This window comes from Sebastes fasciatus, chromosome 6, assembly GCF_043250625.1.
Source record: "Sebastes fasciatus isolate fSebFas1 chromosome 6, fSebFas1.pri, whole genome shotgun sequence".
NCBI lineage: Eukaryota > Metazoa > Chordata > Actinopteri > Perciformes > Sebastidae > Sebastes > Sebastes fasciatus.
The window spans coordinates 37,921,333-37,946,332 of NC_133800.1; the positions used below are offsets into that span (position 1 = coordinate 37,921,333).

The window sequence follows — 25,000 nt, forward strand, 5'->3', positions numbered from 1 at the left end:
CCTCCATCTTTATCCTCCATCTTCATCCTCCTCCTCCATCTTTATCCTCCATCTTTATCCTCCATCTTCATCCTCGTCCTTTATCCTCCATCTTCATCCTCCATCTTTATCCTCCATCTTCATCCTCCATCTTCATCCTTCATCTTCATCCTCCATCTTCATCTTTATCCTCCATCTTCATCCTTCATCTTCATCTTCAATCTTTATCCTCCATCTTTATCCTCCAGCTTCATCTTTATCCTCCATCTTCATCCTTCATCTTCATCTTCAATCTTTATCCTCCATCTTTATCCTCCATCTTCATCTTCATCCTTCATCTTCATCTTCAATCTTTATCCTCCATCTTTATCCTCCATCTTCATCCTTCATCTTCCAGCTTTATCCTGACCTTTGACCTCTGACCTCTGTCTCCTCAGAAGGAGAGTGGGCAGCAGGAAGAGGAAGTTGCCTAGCAACAGCTACAGCCAGTGGGCCAATCGCAGCGAGGTAGGGGAGGAGTTTGGAGGGGAGGAGCCTTCTGGGATGCTCGAGGACCAAGAAGCTACGAACCACCTGACCACAGACTCCTCCCACTTCCTGTCTGACCCCTCCCACATCCCCTCTGACTCCTCCCACCTCCACTCCTCCATCTCCTCCTACTTCGGAGTGGCGGGCCGACTGACCAACGGGGAGAGGTACCAGGTGTTGGCCCGACGGGTCACCGCTCAGGGGACGGTCCAGTACCTGCTGGAGTGGGAGGGGACAACGCCTTATTAGGACACACAGTCACAGGTTAGATGTGAAGCTTTGATTGGTTCTTCCTCCACACTCACTGCTGATTGGTCAGAACCACTCAGGGCTCAGTGACCTCATCGTCTAACCGACCAGCTGATCAGCTGTTTTAATGGAAGTTCATGTTTCAGTTTATTTCCTCACAAAATATATATTCATCCTGTTCAAAGACCACCTTCATCTATGATGTCAGTTGCCTAGCAACAGTATTCTATAGTGTTAGGCCCCAAAACTGATCCAGAATCAGACGTATGTCCCCATAAACCTCTGTTAAACGTATGTCCCCATAAAACTTCTGTTAGACGTATGTCCCCATAAAACCTCTGTTAAACGTATGTCCCCATAAAACTTCTGTTAGACGTATGTCCCCATAAAACCTCTGTTAGACGTATGTCCCCATAAAACCTCTGTTAGACGTATGTCCCCATAAACCTCTGTTAGACGTATGTCCCCATAAAACCTGTCAGACGTATGTCCCCACAAAACCACTGTATACGTATGTCCCCATAAAACCTGTCAGACGTATGTCCCCACAAAACCTCTGTTAGACGTATGTCCCCACAAAACCTCTGTTAGACGTATGTCCCCACAAAACCTCTGTTAGACGTATGTCCCCACAAAACCTCTGTTAGACGTATGTCCCCATAAAACCACTGTATACGTATGTCCCCATAAAACCACTGTATACGTATGTCCCCACAAAACCTCTGTTAGACGTATGTCCCCACAAAACCTCTGTTAGACGTATGTCCCCACAAAACCTCTGTTAGACGTATGTCCCCATAAAACCTCTGTTAGACGTATGTCCCCATAAAACCTCTGTAGACGTACAGTACGCCCTGCTGAGGTGAGTTTGGAGGAGTCAGGTATCAATGCTGATCATGAACCTGTAATTACAGTATTTAGTGAGAACAAACAAAAACTTAAAATGCAGCCAAAGACCGTGCACACACACACACACACACACACACACACACACACACACAGACTCAGTAGTATTATGTGGATGTTCAGTATTCTGGATCTCAGACTGACAGTAGACGGAGTTTGTGTCATTTCTTCTTCTCTGACGTATTAAATAGTCATAGGCTCCTGTAGCCCCTCCTCCCCCCAGCTGTCAGACAGCACCCTCACCTGTCCTCACCAGTCCTCACCTGTCCTCACCTGTCCTCACCTGTCCTCACCTGTCCTCACCTGTCCTCCCTCGTCCTCCCTCGTCCTCCCTCAGCTCCAGCAGCAGTTTCTCATGTATTTAACCAACCAGACCTTCAGTCAGGGAACTGCTGCTCTGATCTGTTTCATCACTGCTCAGTGATGTCACAAACAGCTGGTTGTGACCTCACTGACACAAATCATCCATCAGTGCGGCGGTTCCCAACCCCTGGGCTGAGGGCCAGTACCGGGTCAGTACCGGGCCAGTACCGGGCCAGTACCGGGCCAGTGGATCACTGATCCACAGTTCATCTGTAGTTAATATGAGACTTCAACAGTCTAAGTGTTTATCTTCCAAAGTTACTGTTATAGCGGAGTCCCCGCGGGGCGGAGGGGACGTGTCCAGTGGGGTGGAGGGGACGCGTCCCCGCGGGGCGGAGGGGACGTGTCCAGTGGGGTGGAGGGGACGTGTCCAGTGGGGTGGAGGGGACGCGTCCCCGCGGGGCGGAGGGGACGTGTCCAGTGGGGTGGAGGGGACGCGTCCAGTTGGGCGGAGGGATACGCATCCAGTGGGGCCTCCGTCCAGCATTAGAGGTACTGAGGTCATGACTCCATATTCCCAAACGGAGCCTCTCCCTCTTAATTCAACCCTGTCCAGATGTTGGGTAATGAAACATCAGACTTCGTACATTGTAGTCTAACCGTTGCATCGAAGCGTTCCCGACGTGGCTGAACAAAGTAAACAAAGATAAACACGCTGATGAAGCTTCATATCAATTTCCTGTGTCGTAGTAACAACTGAATGGATCCACATCTGGATTCATCTTTAACCTGTTTCAGTCTCAGTATTTGAAACTACAGACCTCTCTGGAGGTGGAGACTCAGACTCCCAGAGTTCAGTGCTCCTGGTGCTGGTTTATTGATCCTCTGTTCTCTTGCACTATCGTCACGCTCAGTATCTATGCAAACACCGACGTGATCACCGATCAGAGAGATCAATCAGAGAGATCGATCGGTGATCCGGAGAATCTAAAACAATAAATATCAACATGTTACACATTAATGACATCACAGGTTAGCTTGAAGCTAACACAGCCCATTGGTTTGAATGAGGAATGCTAACAGCGCTAGCTAACAGTCTCCGAGACGTTAAATGTCACTCCGTCACTTTAAACCCGCAGCTCCTCCTCGCTGCCATGGTAACCGTTGCTCCCCTCCCATTGGCCTGTTGGACGGTTATTTTGATCATGTGACTGTATGTTTGTTCTGTTCAGTTCAGCTGACCAATCAGCTGCCGGCTTTCTCTGCAATAAAAAAAACTTGTTTGACCTTTGACCTCCCAGTTTCTCTCTCTCTCTGTGTGTGTGTGTGTGTGTGCGCGCGCGTGCATGTGCACGCATGTGTGTGCATGCAGCACTGAGAGTGTGACAGGTGATAATCTGTTAAGACTATTAAGGTGTTGAAGAACAGGTCAGAAACTAAACACACTGACAGTCAGTCAGAGCGCTCAGGTGTGTCGTCCTCATGTCCCTAGAGACAGACAGACAGGTGAATTGTCTTCTAGCATGAGAAGTTATCGACCCACAGCTGAAGAGACGAGCTTCAGGTTCCAGATTCATCTCCCGGTCTCTGTGAGTCTACCTGTCTGTCAGTCTACCTGTCTCGGTGAGTCTACCTGTCTCTGTGAGTCTACCTGTCTCTCTCTCTCTCTCTCTGTATGTCCACCTGTCTCTGTCTTTCTACCTGTCTCTCTCTCTCTATGTTTACCTGTCTGTCAGTCTACCTGTCTCTCTCTCTCTCTACCTGTCTCTCTCTCTCTCTCTCTCTCTCTCTGTATGTTTACCTGTCTCTCTCTCTACCTGTCTCTCTGCTTCAGGTGTGTCTGTAGTGGTTAGAGACAGACAGGTCACTGATGTCAGCCCGTAGATTACCCAGAGTTCTGTTCTGTGTGTCTCAGAGGATCCTGAGTCCATGGAGGAGCTGGTGAAACACCTGTCCAGGTGTCAACACCTGGGCTGGATGAGTGTGATCGGTGAGTTCATCACAGAGAGATAAGACACATTAAAAATACATTAACATGTTTTTTAACTTTGATACAGAATGAGAATAAAAGTCAGAGATGATTTATTCAACATATTTAATAGAAATGAAACCGAACTGTCTTCAGTCTTCTGTCCTGTTGTGATGCTCAGTGTGTCCTGTAGCTTTGTATGGGAACTTTCTATGGTTATTTATTTCATGTTGTATTACCATTACTACTACTACTACTACTACTACTACTACCATTACTACTACTACTACTACTACCATTACTACTACTACTACTACTACTACTACTACTACCATTACTACTACTACTACTACTACCATTACTACTACTACTACTACTACCATTACTACTACTACTACTACCATTACTACTACTACTACTACTACTACTACCATTACTACTACTACTACTACTACTACCATTACTACTACTACCATTACTACTACTACCATTACTACTACTACCATTACTACTACTACTACTACTACCATTACTACTACTACTACTACTACCATTACTACTACTACTACTACCATTACTACTACTACTACTACCATTACTACTACTACCATTACTACTACTACTACTACTACCATTACTACTACTACTACTACTACCATTACTACTACTACTACTACCATTACTACTACTACCATTACTACTACTACTACTACTACCATTACTACTACTACTACTACTACTACTACTACTACTACCATTACTACTACTACTACTACTACTACTACCATTACTACTACCATTACTACTGCTACTACTACAACTACTACTGCTACTACTACCATTACTACTACTACTACCATTACTACTACTACTACTACCATTACTACTGCTACTACTACTACTACCATTACTACTACTACCATTACTACTACTACTACTACTACCATTACTACTGCTACTACTACCATTACTACTACTACTGCTACTGCTACCATTACTACTACTACTACCATTACTACTACTAATACTACTACTGCTACCATTACTACTACTGCTACCATTACTACTACTACTACTACTACTACTACCATTACTACTACTGCTACCATTACTACTACTACTACTGCTACCATTACTACTACTACTACTACTACTGCTACCATTACTACTACTACTACTGCTACCATTACTACTACTACTACTACTACTACCATTACTACTACTACTACTGCTACCATTACTACAACTACTACTACCATTACTACTACTACTACTACCATTACTACTACTACTACTACTACTACCATTACTACTACTGCTACCATTACTACAACTACTACTACCATTACTACTACTACTACTACTACTACCATTACTACTACCATTACTACTACTACTACTATTGTCCGTACTGCGACTGCAATGGAATATAATGATGTTGTGATGATGTCACAGAGTTGAAGAGCGCCTCCATCAATTGGCTGTCGTATGGTCGGAGGGCGGACCCTGATGACGTCTGGTTGAAGATGTTCTGCATCCTGTCTGGTTCTCAGCTACTGATGCTGAATAACCTGGAGGTACCAAACATTACACATCCCCCCGTTGTTCTGTTTGTTCTTCAAAACAAAAACAAAACATCACGTTTAATAACAAAACATCACGTTCAATAACAAAACATCATGTTTAACAAAACATCACGTTTAATAACAAAACATGTTTAATAACAAAACATCATGTTTAACAAAACATCACGTTTAATAACAAAACATGTTTAATAACAAAACATCATGTTTAACAAAACATCACGTTTAATAACAAAACATCATGTTTAACAAAACATCATGTTTAACAAAACATCACGTTTAATAACAAAACATCATGTTTAACAAAACATGTTTAACAAAACATCACGTTTAATAACAAAACATTGTGTTTAATAACAAAACATTGTGTTTAATAACAAAACATCATGTTTAACAAAACATGTTTAACAAAACATGTTTAACAAAACATCACGTTTAATAACAAAACATCATGTTTAACAAAACATCACGTTTAATAACAAAACATTGTGTTTAATAACAAATCATTGTGTTTAATAACAAAACATCATGTTTAACAAAACATGTTTAACAAAACATCATGTTTAACAAAACATCACGTTTAATAACAAAACATCATGTTTAACAAAACATGTTTAACAAAACATCACGTTTAATAACAAAACATTGTGTTTAATAACAAATCATTGTGTTTAATAACAAAACATCATGTTTAACAAAACATCACATTTAATAACAAAACATTGTGTTTAATAACAAATCATTGTGTTTAATAACAAAACATCACGTTCAATAACAAAACATTGTGTTTAATAACAAATCATTGTGTTTAATAAAACATGTTCAATAACAAAACATCACATTAAATAACAACATCACGTTTAATAACAAAACATCGTGTTTAATAACAAAACATCACATTAAATAACATCACGTTTAATAACAAATCATTGTGTTTAATAACAAAACATCATGTTCAATAACAAAACACGTTCAATAACAAAACATCACATTAAATAACATCACGTTTAATAACAAATCATTGTGTTTAATAACAAAACATCATGTTCAATAACAAAACATCACGTTCAATAACAAAACATCACATTAAATAACATCACGTTTAATAACAAATCATTGTGTTTAATAACAAAACATCATGTTCAATAACAAAACATCACATTAAATAACAACATCACGTTTAATAACAAAACATCGTGTTTAATAGCAAAACATCACATTAAATAACATCACGTTTAATAACAAATCATTGTTTAATAACAAAACATCATGTTCAATAACAAAACATCACGTTCAATAACAAAACATCATGTTCAATAACAAAACATCACGTTCAATAACAAAACATCACATTAAATAACATCACGTTTAATAACAAATCATTGTGTTTAATAACAAAACATCATGTTCAATAACAAAACATCACGTTCAATAACAAAACATCACATTAAATAACATCACGTTTAATAACAAATCATTGTGTTTAATAACAAAACATCATGTTCAATAACAAAACATCACATTAAATAACATCACGTTTAATAACAAAACATCGTGTTTAATAGCAAAACATCACATTAAATAACATCACGTTTAATAACAAATCATTGTTTAATAACAAAACATCATGTTCAATAACAAAACATCACGTTCAATAACAACATCACGTTTAATAACAAAACATCGTGTTTAATAACAAAACATCACATTAAATAACATCACGTTTAATAACAAATCATTGTGTTTAATAACAAAACATCATGTTCAATAACAAAACACGTTCAATAACAAAACATCACATTAAATAACATCACGTTTAATAACAAATCATTGTGTTTAATAACAAAACATCATGTTCAATAACAAAACATCACGTTCAATAACAAAACATCACATTAAATAACATCACGTTTAATAACAAATCATTGTGTTTAATAACAAAACATCATGTTCAATAACAAAACATCACATTAAATAACAACATCACGTTTAATAACAAAACATCGTGTTTAATAGCAAAACATCACATTAAATAACATCACGTTTAATAACAAATCATTGTTTAATAACAAAACATCATGTTCAATAACAAAACATCACGTTCAATAACAAAACATCATGTTCAATAACAAAACATCACGTTCAATAACAAAACATCACATTAAATAACATCACGTTTAATAACAAATCATTGTGTTTAATAACAAAACATCATGTTCAATAACAAAACATCACGTTCAATAACAAAACATCACATTAAATAACATCACGTTTAATAACAAATCATTGTGTTTAATAACAAAACATCACGTTCAATAACAAAACATCACATTAAATAACAAAACATCACGTTCAATAACAAAACATCACATTAAATAACATCACGTTTAATAACAAAACATCACGTTTAATAACAAATCATCGTGTTTAATAACAAAACATCACGTTCAATAACAAAACATCGTGTTTAATAACAAATTGTGTTTAATAACAAAACATCGTGTTTAATAACAAATCGTGTTTAATAACAAAACATTGTGTTTAATAACAAATCATCGTGTTTAATAACAAATCATCGTGTTTAATAACAAAACATTGTGTTTAATAACAAAACATCACGTTTAATAACAAATCATCGTGTTTAATAACAAATCATTGTGTTTAATAACAAATCATCACGTTTAATAACAAATCATCGTGTTTAATAACAAATCATCGTGTTTAATAACAAAACATCACGTTTAATAACAAATCATCGTGTTTAATAACAAATCATTGTGTTTATTAATAAAACGTTGCATTTAATAAACAAACTGCAACAAATGGTTATATTTCTGATTTAGACTCTTCTTCTTCTTCAGGTTCATCCTCTTCTTCTGGCAGAGAGGGCGGAGACTTTCACTGTCTGGTTGCTAAGATACACTCTCCATGTGACCTCAGCACCTCCTGGCCCCGCCCACAAAGGTAAGGAGGATGGGAGGACTTTAAAAACAGCTGCAGAAGAAGACAGACAGACAGTTAGCTACAGACAGACAGACAGTTAGCTACAGACAGACAGACAGGTAGTTACAGACAGACAGACAGACAGACAGGTGATGGAAGTGGACTCTGATGCTGAGTTTGAAGACGGTAAGAAAAGGATGTTTTCTGGTGAAGTTCAGTGTGTGTTGTGTGTTTGTGTGTTGTCTGACTGCAGCAGGGATTAGCTGCTCTGCTTAATCTTGACGACATGTCAAATAATAATCTCATAATCTGATATCTGAGGTCAGTTACCATGGCAACGCTAAAATGTTAATTTTAAAGTATTTCAAGGCTGTGGTAGAAGAACTTCTATATATATATATATGTATATATATATACATATATATATACATTCTGTCTGTATATATTTATATATATATATATAAACTGGAAAAACAAAGTTAGTAAACTTGTGTTTGGTGGATTATTTCTCTGTTACAATGCTAATGGTCATTGTATTTTACATCGTTGGAAAGCCTGTTTATTTACCTTCACAATGATGTCCAACTTGTAAGGATCATGCATTTGTGGGATGAGCAGCACAGCTGATGATGTGGGGAGCACCCAAGAAAAATTTGCCAAAATGCTCCGTCGATGGTAAACAGTGTATTCTCCTGTTGGTATTGACTCTTGTTTTGAGTTGTTTGGTGGATTGGATGATTGAACTCTCTATCAGTAACAAGGAACAAACAAGACATATTGGGAATTTTACACTTTATTCATTGAATCCACCGTCAGGAGCCTCAGTAGCGGTGGAAGATCCATACGCAGCCACAACAGCCTGGCACCTCCTCCTCATGCTGGTCACCAACCTGGTCACACGTTGCTGTGGGATGGCGTTCCATTCCTCAACCAGGATTGGTTGCAGGTCAGCCAGCGTGGTTGTGTTGGTCACTCTAACACGTACAGCACGCCCAAGCTGATCCCACAAGTGTTGAATTGGGTTGAGGTGTGGACTCTTGGCAGGCCGTTCCATTCTCTCTCCTCTCACATTGTGGAGGTAGTCTGTGATAACCCTGGCTCTGTGGGGGGGGCGTTGTTTCTTGGAGGATGAAGTTAGGTCCCAGATTGTGGAGATATGGGATCACCACTGGCTGCAGAATCTCATCCCGATATCTCCCTGCATTGAGATGGCCTTCAATGATGACAAGCCTTGTTTTGCCAGTGAGGGAGATGCCCCCCCCCCACACCATGACACTGCCCCCACCAAAAGCTGTTACTCCATCGGTGCAACAATCAGCATAGCGTTCTCCACGCCGTCTCCATACTTTGACCTGCCGTCCAACTTTGTCAGACAGAACCTGGACTCATCACTGAACATGACATTCCCCCACATGTTCAGGTTCCATTGTCTGTGTTGGAGACACCAGCGCCAACGGGCCTGACGGTGAAGGGCAGTCATTGCAGGCTTCCTGGTAGCCTTATGAGAATACACTGTTTACCATTGGCAGAGCATTTTGGAACATTTTTCTTGGGTGCTCCCCACATAATCAGCTGTGCTGCTCATCCCACAAATGCATGATCCTTACAAGTGTGACATCATTGTGAAGGTAAATAAACAGGCTTTCAACCATGTAGAATACAATGACCATTAGCATTAGCATCACCATTAGCATTGATACAACAGAGAAATAATCCACCAAACACAAGTTTACTAACTTTGTTTTTCCAGTATATATAATAGAACTATATATATATATATATATATATATATAGTTCTACTATATATATATATATATATATATTGTTCTATTATATATATATATATATATATACTACTTCTAAATGGCGCCCATGTTGACATATCGCTGCAACGGGCTGAAGCGTCCAATGAGGCGTCTGTGGTCACGCCGCTCATTATCATGTGTGATCACAGACACAGGCACGCAACCCTCTCAGTACCAGTTACCAAGGCAACAGCTGTGGCTCCACAACTACAAACACTCCCACGATGCACTCTGTCTGTTCCAGATGTTCCAGAGAGAGGGGTCCGCCGACAGAGCATGCCCAGTAGCTCCGCCGTGGACACGCCCACCGCCAGAGTGACGGTGAGCACACACACACACACACACACACCTCCTTCCAGCTGGGATCAGTCTGCTGTTTCCATGGTAACAGGAGCCAGTCAGCTGTAGATCAGCTGACTGGCTCCACCTACAGGTGAGACCAGTGAGAATACAGACATGACACCCTGATGATGTCATCACTGATGATGATGATGATGGTCAATGGTGTCAACAGCAGCACTGAGATCTAACAGGACCAGTACAGAGACCAGTACAGAGACCTCTACTGGTCTCTGTAGTGGTCTCTGTAGTGGTCTCTGTACTGGTCCTACCGGTGCAGTTAAAAGTTCACAGAAACCTGAAGTTATATTATAAAACACTGAATGTCAGAAAAAACTTTACGTCCATCATTACTTCCTCCTCCTCCTCTCTCTCCTCCTCCTCTTCCTCCTCTCTCTCCTCCTCCTCTCTCTCCTCCTCCTCCTCTTCCTCCTCCTCCTCCTCCTCCTCCTCTCTCTTCTCCTCCTCTTCCTCCTCCTCCTCTTCCTCCTCCTCTTCCTCCTCCTCCTCTTCCTCCTCTTCTTCTTCTTCTTCAGGGTTTTCTCTCCCGGAGGTTGAAGCAGTCTCTCCGGAGGACCCGCTCTCAGCCCAAACTATGTCGTCCGAGCAGCATAAGGAGCGACCTGATCACCAGCGCTGACACCAGGTAACACGCACACGCACACACACACACACACACACACGCACACACACACACACACGGACGTTACTGATAACCGATCGATCGGTTATCAGAACTCTGGAGGTCAGAGTGAATGGACATTCATTAAACATGGTAATCAATCAATCAGCGCTGTGGGTCCATCGACCACGAGGCTGTGGTGGTCTGAAGAGGAGCCGGGGGGTCCATCAGAGGTCACGACCCTACAGAGGTCACGACCCCACAGAGGTCACGACCCTGCAGAGGTCAAGATCCTGGAGAGGTCACAACCCTAAAGGAACAACAACACACAGCTCCAGAGGTCACCACAGTAGCTGCATCTCATCTCCCGATTTTTTGCCTCCTCGTCTCCTCGTCTCCTCGTCTCCTCGCTACTCCGGCTGTGATCCGGAAATCAATCTCAGCGCTCCATGTTGAAGGACATCCCAATTCCTAAAATGCATCTCGAGGATCGAGGAGGCTTGCCGGAGGAGACACTGGAGGATACTACCACCGACCAGGTAGGTAGGTAGGTGGTAGGTTTTAGGTAGGTAGGTCTGTAATACTAATCGTCTTCGACATAGTTTTGGCGTCACAAACAGGATTGTAACTAGAGAGACGGGCGTGGGCGACGCTACTGTGAGACGCCTTAACGTGTGTGTTAGCGGGTGAGGGGGTACTGACGAGCCCTAAAACCAGATCAGAGTATCTGGTCTTCTCTGGAGAGGACCTCACCTGGAGACTTCAGAGCTCTGCTAGTTAAAGACAAGTAAACCCAGTTTCAAGACAAAGAGACAGGAGGCATGTCACATGACTCGGTCACATGACTCGGTCACAACCGTCACGCTGTCGTCACGGCTCGCTTACTCCTCCTCCCATCCCTCGCTCCTTTAACTCCTCCTCCCGGCCCTCGCTCCTTTAACTCCTCCTTCCAGCCCTCGCTCCTTTAAATCCTCCTCCCATCCCTCGCTCCTTTAACTCCTCCTCCCGGCCCTCGCTCCTTTAACTCCTCCTCCCATCCCTCGCTCCTTTAACTCCTCCTCCCGGCCCTCGCTCCTTTAACTCCTCCTCCCGGCCCTCGCTCCTTTAACTCCTCCTCCCGGCCCTCGCTCCTTTAACTCCTCCTCCCGGTCCTCGCTCCTTTAACTCCTCCCATCCCTCGCTCCTTTAACTCCTCCTCCCGGCCCTCGCTCCTTTAACTCCTCCTCCCGGCCCTCGCTCCTTTAACTCCTCCTCCCGGTCCTCGCTCCTTTAACTCCTCCTCCCGGCCCTCGCCCCTTTAACTCAGACATCACTGGTCACTCTGGAGGGAGTCCGACATCACTGGTCACTCTGGAGGGAGTCCGACATCACGGGTCACTCTGGAGGGAGTCAGACATCACTGGTCACTCTGGAGGACGTCAGACATCACGGGTCACTCTGGAGGGCGTCAGACATCACGGGTCACTTGCGAGGATGTCAGACATCACGTGTCACTCTGGAGGACGTCAGACATCACGGGTCACTTGCGAGGACGTCAGACATCACGGGTCACTCTGGAGGGCGTCAGACATCACGGGTCACTTGCGAGGACGTCAGACATCACGGGTCACTCTGGAGGACGTCAGACATCACTGGTCACTCTGGAGGGCGTCAGACATCACTGGTCACTCTGGAGGGCGTCAGACATCACTGGTCACTCTGGAGGGCGTAGGACATCACTGGTCACTCTGGAGGGCGTCAGACATCACAGGTCACTCTGGAGGGAGTCAGACATCACTGGTCACTCTGGAGGACGTCAGACATCACTGGTCACTCTGGAGGGCGTCAGACATCACTGGTCACTCTGGAGGGCGTCAGACATCACTGGTCCCTCTGGAGGGCGTAGGACATCACGGGTCACTCTGGAGGGCGTCAGACATCACTGGTCCCTCTGGAGGGCGTAGGACATCACGGGTCACTCTGGAGGGCGTCAGACATCACTGGTCAATCTGGAGGGAGTCAGACATCACGGGTCACTGGAGAGGAGAGGAGAGGAAAGAGGAAATAAGGAGACGAAAGAGGAGACGAGGAGAGGAAGGAGGAGATGACAGAGGAGACGAGGAGAGAAGGCGTCATAATCCCTCGGTACCATCTACACTAAATTACAATGGGTGAAGAAGAGAGGAGACAAGGAGAAAGGAGGGGAGAGGAGAGGATGACAGGAGAGGAAGACAGGAACTAGGGCAGAGGAGACGAGGAGAGGAAGTAGGGCAGCCTCGCTGCAGGGGAGGGGCTACTGCTGACAGAGAGGGAGGTCGAGTCCCATCGAGACACAGAGAGAGACGCTGGAGCCGTGGAGCATCGTTAGCATCCAACTAACAGACAGACCGACAGACAGGATCAGCAGGTTCTCCATCTTACTTCCTCTCTCCTCCTCCTCTTCCTCCTGCTGCTGCAGGAGAACATGGATCCATAACCCCCCCTCTCCTCCTCCTCCTCCTCAGCATTCATCCAGGATGCTCGGTGAGTATCTGCACCGATCCGCTGCATTAAACCGCCTTTTGTCCTTTCAATAGAGAAATGGGCTGGTGTGTGTGTGTGTGTGTGTGTGTGTGTGTGTGTGTGTGTGTGTGTGTGTGTGTGTGTGTGTGTGTGTGTGTGTGTGTGTGTGTGTGTGTGTGTGTGTTGGGGGGGGGGTTGGCGTCTTCTACCTGATTTGCATGACCATACATGCTGCGTTTCTATGTGTGTGTGTGTCTGTATGTGTGTGTGTGTTAGCCTGGCTTCAGTCTGCACACAGCTAGCCTGGTCTGTTAGCATGTGGCTAGGATAGACACACGCTGTTAGCCATCATGTTTAGCTAAACAAGGTTAAGCAGTAGCGCACGCACACACACACACACACACGCCCCTGAAGAATTAGTGCTGTAAGCTGCTGACATTAAGCAGCTCGTTAAGAGAATGACAGGAGCTAACGAGCTAACGAGCTAACGGAGGGACAACAGATCATCTTGTTCATGTCAGGACGGCTTAGACGTGTGTGTGTGTGTGTGTGTGTTGTCAGAGTTCACAGTTGAACCCCCCCCGTTATTATATATTTATATATTTGGGGATGTGAAACACGTCAATAACAGTTTAGTGCAGACGAAGACACCTGAAGAGGCGAACCACAGGACACCTGGAGAGAGTCATCATTTCACTCCTGTGACTCTGTCAGACTCCTGATGGACCACTCAGGAACCAGAACCAGAACCGGAGATATCTTTTATTCCACACAATCCGTCTTCTTTGTCAGAACCCACAATGCACCTCTCCCTCTGACAGTTGTGTGGTAGATCGTGGTGTGCTATCCACCTCATTCCTGGCCCCCATGAGGCCTTGCGTGAATTAGCGCAACTTCCGGCGCATCGTGTCACTGAACCTGAACCGGCGTTTTCTATGGTAATGGTACACTAATCGTCTCTCCGAGAGTGATTGTATTAATAAATCTAGTAAAACATGTTCTTCACTTTCATTGCGCCACGGGGTTTTGCTTGCACCCTCTGACTCGCGCGTGCGTTAGATTCCTTGGTTCGTGGTTCATGACGGGTCGGGTGGGTTGCAGACATTGCGGCTGACCCATGGCACCTTTTACGTTGGCTGAGCCTCGATTGTGGGGCACAATGCAGTCGGGGCGCACTGAGGACAGTCCGAGCAGGGGGCCCCATCCCTCCCCGGCGGGGAGAGAGGGCACAGCGAGCCCTTTGTCCTCGGCCCCGGGAAGCACCTTTGCCCCGAGCCTTTCCAAGCCGACTAGAGCCGGTCACTGCGTACCGCCTCGTATGCGGGACTCCCCAGTCTGCCGTGTGTCGCTCACACCCTCCAGCTGGCTGTAACGAGGGTCTTTAGGCACAGAGAAGTATTCGTATCAGTACTCGGTATCAGAGAGTACCCAAATGTAAGTACTTGTCCTCGGTCTGAAAAAAAGGGATATTGGTACATCCCTATTTCAAACCGCTCCCTCTGGAGACACTGAAGGCTTTAGACTACTTTTAAAACCTGCAGTAAAACTCCACAACACCTAGAAACAAGCACTGATCAGTGGAGTTCAGCTTTGACCTTCCAGTGGCAGGTCTTCACGACATGCACTGTTCATATGTGAGCAGTAGAACATGGTTGCATGATGGGAACTCTCAGGGTGCAGTCAGGCCACTATTTCCAATGGAGAGTGCTGCTGTGCAAATCATAGCGATGCACATCTCTTTGGTTCACCTGCAGGTTTCAAACCAAATCGAACTTGAGTGCACAATCTTTAATCAAGTCTCTGAATTCCTGTCCAAGAACAATCTGTTCAACCCAAATCGGTCTGTCTTTAAGCGGGGCCACTCTACTGAGACTGCACTACTGTCGGTAACAGAATCACTGCGTTTGGCGAGAGCTGCCAGTCAGTCCTCAGCCTTATTGCTGCTAGATCCTCCTCCTCTCCACACTCTAAATTTAGAATCTCAGGATCTGCCCTCCACTGGTTCATGTCCTACCTCTCAGGGAGATCTTTTAGAGGATCTAGGGAGAAGTTTCCAAACCACACTGCTTATCCACAGGGGTGGCTCAAGGGTCAGTGCTCGATCCCCTTCTCCTCTCAATATACACCACACCACTTGGTGCAATCATCCGCTCCTATGGTTTCTCATACCTCTGCTACGTGGACAATACCCAACTCTTCCTATCATTCCCGCCAGATGACACTACAGTCTCGGTACGAATCTCGTCACGCCTTGCTGATATCTCTAAATGGATGAAAGAACGCCACCTTAAGCTCAACCTATCTAAGACTGAGCTCCTCGTCTTCCCAGCCAGTCCCTCTATACAACCACAGATCAACATCCAGCTTGGACCAACCAAACTCAAATCCACAAAGTCTGCCCGGAATCTGGGTGTCATGATTGACGACCAGCTAACCTTTAAGCTTCACGTGGCCTCTATTGCTCGGTCGTGTCGATCTGCCCCGTACAACATCAGGAAGATCAGACGTTATCGACTGATGGTTGCTTTGGATTCATCAGGTTACAGATTACGGAGGTCGGTAGTGAGACAACAGGAAGTACCCGCGTCACCATCAGTACTGCTCCAGACCTGGATTATTAACTGTCAGAGTTCATGTAACACCTCTCACCGATGGTTTGGTCTTGTGGGCTCTTTCAGGTGTGTGATGCGGCGGCTGCGTTGTGGTAGCCAGGAGTCGTTGCTAAGCACCGGCTGTGTGTCGTCTCTGGAACTCAGGATGGACCAATCAGTGATCATCAAACCTGTTCACTCCTCCCTACTGGGACAGGACTACTGCTTCGAGGTGACACACTCAACACACACACAATCACACTTGAACCCTCTGCTGTTTCCATGGTGATGACCTCTGACCCTGTGTCTCCTAGGTAACAACCACGACAGGAACAAAGTGTTTCTCGTGTCGTTCGGCAGCAGAAAGAGATAAATGGATGGAGAACCTGAGAAGAGCCGTTCACCCCAACAAAGACAACAGCAGGAGGGTGGAAAACGTCCTGACGGTGTGGGTAATCGAAGCCAAAGACCTGCCGGCGAAGAAAAGGTAGGGGGGCGCTACGCCCAGAGTCTGCTTCACTCTACATCAATCAATCAATAGGGCTGACCATGCAAAACTACCAAAATGGCTGAATCAAAGATGGCCGCTGGGACAACAAACACAATGGTCTCTTTGTTCTGTCTGAGTACATGTGTTCAGGCAGAACAAAGGGGTCTGTGATCTGGTAGTTTTGAGACTCTGAATGCGTATGCTTGTGTTTAAAACCAATTCACAGTTTATGTACGTGATCTTAATATGTGTCGGATGATGTGGTGGGTCAGAAAAGAGGATGGAGCATAAATAACGCATCAAATGTGGCGAAGCCAGCTACCAAAATATCCTGACTACAAATAATATCACAACAATAGAACTCAATGAATAGTATGCTGTTGCTAACAAACTCAAGTTTGCCTATGTAACTGCAAAACAAGAAAGGAAAATTAAGGCAACATGATCTAGCATCTGTCTCACAGCTATGTGTTAGCTGGTACCGTGGGAAGATAACTCTGGAGTTCTTGTTTGACTCGTGGCTCAGGGCTGTAATGCTCCACACACTTGACAGCCTGTGGGTAAAAGCTGTTTCGTAGTCTGTTGGTGTGTGTTTTAATTGTCCTGTATCTCCTTCCGGAGGGAAGGGGATCAAACGGTACATGTCCAGGGTGGGTGGGGTCTTTGGAGATACAGCTGGCTTTCTTACAGAGCCGACCAGTGTATAGGTCACTGAGGGGGGGTAATGTGGTCCCAATCACTTTTTCCGCCATCCTCACCACCCGCTGCAGGTCCCTCCTGTTCTCCACTGTGCAGCTAGCAAACCACACAGTGCAGCAGTAGGTCAGGAGGCTCTCAATGGTTGCCCTATAGAAGTTGATCAGCATGTGTTGAGGAAGGTGAGCCTGTTTCAGCTTCCGGAGGAAGTAGAGTCTCTGCTGGGCCTTCCCCACCTGATGAGAGATGTTTTTGGACCAGGTGAGGTCTGATGAAATGTGGACTCCGAGGTACGTGAAGCAGTCCACCCTCTCCACCTCCTCTCCACGTACGCAGAGGGCAGAGTGCTCCACCCGTCTTGCTCTCCTGAAGTCTATTATCATTTCTTTTGTTTTAGTGGTGTTTAATCCAGGTTGTTATGGGAACACCATTGTGTCAGATGTTGGATCTCCTCCCTGTAGGCTGTCTCGTTGTTGTTGGTTATCAGTCCTACTACAGCAGTGTCGTCTGCAAATTTGACCATGGTGTTGGTGGGGTGAATAGTTGAGCAGTCATATGTGAAGAGGGAGTAGAGAAAAGGACTGAGGACGCACCCCTGTGGTGTTCCAGTGCTCGGGTTCAGAGTGGCCGTGGTGTGGTCCCCCATCCTGACACACTGGGGTCTGTTCCTGAGGAAGTCCAGCACCCATGTGCTCAGTGAACTGCCTAAGCCCAAGTTGCTCAATTTTTGAACCAGTTTGTGTGGAATTATTGTGTTGAAAGCAGAACTGAAATCAACAAACAGCATCCTTACATATGTGTTGTTGTGATCCAGGTGTGTAAGGGCTGCGTGAAGAGCTGTTGTGATTGCATCATCCGTCGATCTGTTTGTCCGATAAGCGAACTGGTGTTGGTCAAGATCGGCAGGGATGACAGTTTTAATGTGGGACAGAACTAGTCTCTCGAAACATTTTGTGATAATGGGGGTTAGAGCAACTGGCCGGTAGTCATTCAGGCAGTTCACTTTGGTTTTCTTGGGTACAGGGACGATGGTGGTTTCCTTAAGGCATGTGGGAACAACAGACTGTTCAAGTGAGAGGTTGAAGATGGTTGTAAATACCCGTTAGCTGGTCTGCACAGGCCTTAATGATTCGTCCGGAGACCCCATCCGGTCCTGACGCTTTCCTGATGTTGACTCGGCGCAGGACGGATTTGACCTGGTGGTGTTGGAGCTTTATCGGTTGGTCCTTCTCAGTTAGTGCAGGCTGGATGTTGGTTTCCTTGTTTTCCCGGTCGAACCGAGCGAAGAAGTGATTCAGGGTATCAGGAATAGTGTTGTCTGTGGGACTTGAGGCTGTATAGTTGTTTTTGTAGCCCGTGATGGTTTTTATCCCCTGCCACATGCTCTTGGAGTCATTGTTCTTAAAGTGCTCCTCTATGCGCTCTTTATATCTGCGTTTGGCCTCACTGATCCCCCTCCTCAGTCTCTTTTGCGCCTCTTTGTATTCCTGCGAGGTCCCAGATTTAAAGGCAGAGTCCCGTGCTCTGAGCAGGGTCCGCACCTCGCCGTTGAGCCACGGTTTCTGATTCGGAAAGACTTTGATGGTTTTTGTCCCAACCACACCTTCAGCACAAAAGTTTATGTAGGAGAGGACAGCCGTTGTGTGTCCCTCCAGATCTGTCTCCTCAGCAAATATGTCCCAGTCTGTGGTATCAAAGCAGTCCTGTAGAGCTGAGGTGGCTTCCTCAGTCCACACCTGAACTGTTTTAATGGATGGTTTCTGTCTACAGATCAGGGGTCTGTATGCTGGAGTCAGAGACAGGGACAGATGGTCTGATAGTCCAAGATGTGGGAGTGGAGTGGCTCTGTAGGCATCTGGAATGCTGGTGTAGACCTGGTCCAGTGTGTTTTTCTCTCTTGTAGGGAAGTTTACATTTTTGAAAAACTTCGGCATGACAGATTTTAAGTTGGCATGGTTAAAGTCTCCTGCTGCAATAACAAGGCTGTCTGGTTGTGCTGACATGTAGTTGTTAATGGCACTCTGTAGCTGCTCCAAGGCTAGCTTAGCGTTAGCATTTGGTGGTATATAGACAGCTGTTATCATGACAGATGTAAACTCCCTGGGCAAGTAAAAAGGTCTACAGCTCAGCATCAGGTATTCTATCTCCGGGGAACAGTGTGTTTCAATAACCCTGGCGTCAGTACACCAGCTGCTGTTGACGTAAATACAAAGTCCTCCACCCCTGCTTTTACCGGAGTGAATGGTATGGTCCGCTCTGTAAACAACGCGGCCCGCTAGCTCGATAGCAGCGTCCGGGGTATGCGAGTCCAGCCAAGTCTCTGTTATTAACATCACACAGTACTCCAGGCAGCGCGATGTAATCCGCAGTCTTATCTCGTCCATCTTGTTGCTGAGTGACCGGGCATTGGCAAGGAAGAGGCTTGGAATCGCCGGTTTGTAGGGGTTAGCCTTTAGCCTAGCCCGTAGCCTCCCTCTCTTCCCCCGCCTGCGTCTCCTGTGACGCTGCCGTCTCCGCAGAGTCTCCAGGGCAACGCTGCTTCCTCCTTCCGGGGAAAAATGCCGTATCTCCGGTGGAATAAAGTCCCAATTCGTGTGCGGGGTGCAAAGTTTGTCCGCCACATTAAGCAGCTCTGCTCTGCTGTATTGCAGATGTCCCTCTACCACTCCAGTGACAACGCATACACACACAAAAAACATACATACACTGCCGAACCGAGAGCGCTGGGCCGCTGCGTCTAACCGCGCCGCATGATCTGAACCGTGGTCAGAGATGCTGCGGTCATCGGTCAAGTTAAAGAAGTTAATATTAAATATTTCATATATTTAATATATGAAATATTTCATATATTTAATATATGAAATATTTCATATATATTTAATAAATTAAATATTTAATTTATATTTAATATATATATATATTAATATCGCACAATTATGAACAATTGCCAACAATGTTATGCCTCGCACAGGGCACCATCATGTTGGTCTATAGGAGCTAGACTAGTTATTAGAAAATGTTAAAGATAATTATTATTATTATTATTATTATTATTAAGAGTTCATAGTCTCTGCCACCATGTTGAATGATGGGTCCCGACACTACGCCCAGAGTCTGCTTCACTCTATATCATTATAACATATAGAGGTAGAAGAATCTGAATCTGTACTATCAGAAGTAATCATAGCATTTGTGTATTACAGGTACTTCTGTGAGCTGTGCCTGGATGACAGAGTGTAGTAACCGTAGTATTTGTGTACTACAGGTACTTCTGTGAGCTGTGTCTGGATGACAGTCTCTATGCGAGGACGTCGTGTAAACTGAAGACTGACAACATCTTCTGGGGAGAACGTTTCGACTTCAGCAGTCTGCCGTCCGTCAGCGCCGTCACTCTTCACCTCTACAAAGACACGGACAGGAAGAGGAAAAAGGACAAGAGCAGCTACGTCGGGTTGGTCAACATCCCTGTCGCCATGGTGACCGGCAGACAGCTGGTGGAGAAGTGGTACTCAGTGAGCACGCCCAGTACCATCCGGGGTAAGTAGATCTGTTTCAGAACAGTCAGAGGATGAGTAAATCAACCTGAAACACTCTTTATTGGAAAACAATGTCCTTTTCTATAAAGTTCTGTGTGTGGAATAAAACTCCAAACCAGTACTTTTAGCCCACATCCCAGGTTTTCTGATGTTCGGGTAGATTTTCATGTGGTTTCCTGTTTTAGGTAAGTCGTCTGTGCCAACGGTGCGTATCAAAGCTCGCTATCAGAGTATCGTCATCCTGCCGATGGAGCAGTACAAAGAGTTCGCAGAGTACATCAGCTCCAACTACCTGCTGCTCTGCAACACTCTGGAAGCCTCGATCAGTCTAAGAGCTAAAGAAGAGCTCGCCGCCGCACTCGTCCACATCCTGCACAGCACCGGGAAGGCAAAGGTAACCCCGCCCACTGTGCATGACCCCGCCCGTCTTTAGAACCTCGCCCACTACCCCTGACGCCCAACTCCTTCAAAATAAAACAGTTTATTCATAAAATAACCACTGGGAGAGTATAACTCTCTCTTTAAAGCATCACCATCCATTAGACAAACCAATGTTAACTTCCTCTAAACTCATTTTAGTGCGTTTCAGTGAAATGAAAGAGACGCCTCACCATAGACATATATACATAGACGCTGCATTGACTCCCTGGATCGTACGTCCACGTGGGCGCCATATTGGACCTGGCCGGACTGTTCTGTAAATAAATACTCGTTAACTGGGGAGCTCTCTTTTTCTGGATGAAAAGCACTATGACGTCTACATTTCTCAACCGATTTCAACCAGTTGTTATTATATTAAAGGGTTTATGATCTACGAGGAGCAACGTTAAGTTAACGTTAAGTTAACGTTACGATTATTACGACATTACATATGGGATCACATGAGTTCTGTACATTCAGGAGGATTAAATCTATTGGACGGAATGAGGATGACCTTCGACCCCTGTTTGCAGGATTTCCTGACGGACATGATGATGTCAGAGGTGGACCGTTGCCGTGACAATGACCAGCTGATCTTCAGAGAGAACACGCTGGCGACGAAGAGCATCGAAGAATACCTGAAGCTGATTGGACAGAAGTACCTGCAGGATGCCCTCGGTACACACAACACTAAACACAATGAATATCACAAAGTACACAACACAACACAACACACACACCTTACCCTACATATATATTTATGTGTTTGTGTTCAGGTGAGTTCATTAAAGCTCTGTACGAGTCAGATGAGAACTGTGAGGTCGACCCGTCTCGCTGTGCGACCTCTGACCTCGCAGAGCATCAGGCCAACCTGAGGATGTGCTGCGAACTCGCCTTCTGCAAGATCCTCGACTCGTACAGGTACACAAATATATACAGAGTACACACTACACACACTGTGCATATACAGTACATACATAATTAATATACCCCTCCTCCTCACTCAGGGTCTTCCCCCGGGAGCTGAAGGAGGTGTTTGCGTCATGGCGACAGGAGTGCAGTAACCGGGGGCGACCAGACATCAGTGAGCGTCTCATCAGCGCCTCGTTGTTCCTGCGCTTCCTGTGTCCGGCGGTGATGTCACCGTCGCTTTTCGACCTGATGCAGGAATACCCCGACGAACGCTCGGCGAGAACTCTTACCCTCATCGCCAAAGTCATTCAGAACCTCGCCAACTTCAGCAAGTAAGTCTAGGATTTTATTGTGAAAGAACTGGAAGGCTTGCCTCACACGGGGCACCATAATGTTGGTCTATAGGAGCTAGTCTAGTTATTAGAAAATATTGAAGATAATTATTAGATAATTATTATTATTAAGAGTTCATAGTCTCTGCCACCATGTTGAATGATGGGTCCCGACACTACGCCCAGAGTCTGCTTCACTCTGGGCTTTTATTGTGAAAGTACTAGAGGGCTTTTATTGTGAAAGAACTGGAGGGCTTTTATTGTGATTTTTATAAAGCACTTTGACTTGTAGATGTACCTGAACCTGTTACCTGTAGGTGAACACCTGTATTATTTGTTCACCTGTATACCGGTACCTGTGTGTGTTACCTGTACGTCTTACCTGTATGTATTACCTGTATGTCTTACCTGTTACCTGTTACCTGTGGCTGCAGGTTCGGGACTAAAGAGGAGTACATGCTGTTTATGAATGACTTCGTGGAGCGCCAGTGGAGCAGCATGCAGCGTTTCCTGCAGGAGATCTCGAACCCCGACGGACTGAACCACACCGCCGGCTTCGACGGATACATCGACCTCGGCCGAGAGCTGTCCAGCCTGCACACCCTGCTGACCGAGATCGACCAGGTAACACCTGACTCTCAGAGAGAAGAAGAGGATTCACCTAAACGTTGAACTGCTCCTTTAAATGAATGTCTATGTTACTCTCTGTCTCTCTCTCTACCTGTCTGTCTGTCTCCAGTCCTGCCTGTCGAAGCTCGGTCCTCTTCCTCGGATCCTAAGAGAAGTGTCGGCAGCCCTGGCTAACCCCGGGGGCGTGGCTAACCCGGGGGGCGTGTCCGTCTCCTCTCCGGAGCCTCAGCGTGTGGTGTCTCCGCCCCCTCTGTCCCCGCCCCCTCTGTCCCCGCCCCTCTCCCCTCCTCTGGCGGCTTGTAATCCCTCCATGGGCCTGCAGGGCGGCGTCGGACTGGACGGAGGGTTAGCATCACATGTCCTATTAGCATCATGTATCCTGTTAGTATCATGTGTCCTATTAGCATCATGTGTCCTGTTAGCATCACATGTCCTATTAGCATCATGTGTCCTGTTAGTATCATGTGTCCTATTAGCATCATGTGTCCTGTTAGCATCACGTGTCCTATTAGCATCATGTGTCCTGTTAGTATCATGTGTCCTTTTAGTATCATGTGTCCTATTAGCATCACGTATCCTGTTAGCATAATGTGTCCTATTAGCATCATGTGTCCTGTTAGCATAATGTGTCCTATTAGCATCATGTATCCTGTTAGTATCATGTGTCCTATTAGCATCATGTGTCCTGTTAGTATCATGTGTCCTATTAGCATCATGTATCCTGTTAGTATCATGTGTCCTATTAGCATCATGTGTCCTGTTAGCATCACGTGTCCTATTAGCATCATGTGTCCTGTTAGTATCATGTGTCCTATTAGCATCATGTATCCTGTTAGCATAATGTGTCCTGTTAGCATCACGTATCCTGTTAGCATCACGTGTCCTGTTAGCATAATGTGTCCTGTTAGCATCACGTATCCTGTTAGCATCACGTGTCCTGTTAGCATCACGTGTCCTGTTAGCATCACGTATCCTGTTAGCATCACGTGTCCTGTTAGCATAATGTGTCCTGTTAGCATCACGTATCCTGTTAGCATCACGTGTCCTGTTAGCATCACGTGTCCTGTTAGCATCACGTATCCTGTTAGCATCACGTATCCTGTTAGCATTACTGTTGCTAATTAGACAATCAGAGAGTGGCAATAGACTGGGGTGTGGATCTGTACTAGTTCTGTACTGTTTTTTTACTAGTTCTGTACTGGTTCTGTACTGTTTTTTTACTAGTTCTGTACTGGTTCTGTACTAGTTCTGTACTGGTTCTGTACTGGTTCTGCTGGATCTGACTGTGTTTGTGTGTGCAGCTTGGTGGACTTCACCAGACTTCCGTCTCCGACTCCAGAGAACAAGGACTTGTTCTTCGTCACTAAAGGATCCAGTCTCCAGCCCGCGTCAGGTGACCTTTGACCCTTATCTGACACATAAACTGACCTCAGTCTGTGACCTTTGACCTCTTGAGTCTGACCTTTCTTCCTGTTGTGCTGATGTCACTTCCTGCAGGCCTGCAGGGCTCTCCGGCTCCGAGCTCGTCGTACTCCGAGCCCAACGAGAACGAGGCGGCGTTTGAGATGACCAACGGGGGCCGGAGGGAGGGGCCGGATCTGACCAATGAGAGCCGCAGTCTGTCTCTGGTCGACCTGCAGGACTCCTCCCCTAGCGACGGCCTCGACGACAGCCAATGGCAGCGCA

The 25,000-nt window shown here is 45.4% G+C and overlaps 2 protein-coding genes across 7 annotated transcripts in view; both read left to right on the top strand.

Moving 5' to 3' along the window:
- Window positions 1-418: 418 nt before the first annotated feature.
- On the top strand, window positions 419-1,580 carry LOC141770061 (PHD finger protein 19-like). The gene has a single exon (XM_074639697.1). The coding sequence runs from the start codon at window positions 523-525 to the stop codon at window positions 754-756; it is 234 nt and encodes a 77-aa protein (XP_074495798.1). The 5' UTR covers window positions 419-522; the 3' UTR covers window positions 757-1,580.
- Window positions 1,581-3,339: 1,759 nt separating this feature from the next.
- LOC141770063 (disabled homolog 2-interacting protein-like) overlaps window positions 3,340-25,000 on the top strand; it is a 26,458-nt gene continuing 4,797 nt past the window's right edge. Inside the window, exons 1-17 of one of the 6 annotated variants that reach the window (XM_074639702.1) lie at window positions 3,340-3,588; window positions 3,881-3,955; window positions 5,390-5,511; window positions 8,379-8,481; window positions 10,510-10,586; window positions 11,141-11,250; window positions 16,386-16,530; window positions 16,613-16,785; window positions 20,750-21,021; window positions 21,206-21,414; window positions 21,974-22,118; window positions 22,217-22,361; window positions 22,448-22,684; window positions 23,119-23,308; window positions 23,424-23,695; window positions 24,616-24,707; window positions 24,812-25,000. The exon at window positions 24,812-25,000 is cut by the window's right edge and continues 297 nt beyond it. In XM_074639702.1, the coding sequence (XP_074495803.1) occupies window positions 3,489-3,588; window positions 3,881-3,955; window positions 5,390-5,511; window positions 8,379-8,481; window positions 10,510-10,586; window positions 11,141-11,250; window positions 16,386-16,530; window positions 16,613-16,785; window positions 20,750-21,021; window positions 21,206-21,414; window positions 21,974-22,118; window positions 22,217-22,361; window positions 22,448-22,684; window positions 23,119-23,308; window positions 23,424-23,695; window positions 24,616-24,707; window positions 24,812-25,000 (2,656 nt within the window). In that variant the 5' untranslated portion in view covers window positions 3,340-3,488. Of the gene's footprint in view, window positions 3,589-3,880; window positions 3,956-5,389; window positions 5,512-8,378; window positions 8,482-8,597; window positions 8,647-10,509; window positions 10,587-11,140; window positions 11,251-13,549; window positions 13,729-16,385; window positions 16,531-16,612; window positions 16,786-20,749; window positions 21,022-21,205; window positions 21,415-21,973; window positions 22,119-22,216; window positions 22,362-22,447; window positions 22,685-23,118; window positions 23,309-23,423; window positions 23,696-24,615; window positions 24,708-24,811 lie in introns of those variants that run through there. The other 5 variants (XM_074639698.1, XM_074639699.1, XM_074639701.1 and 2 more) reach the window with 5 other exon arrangements.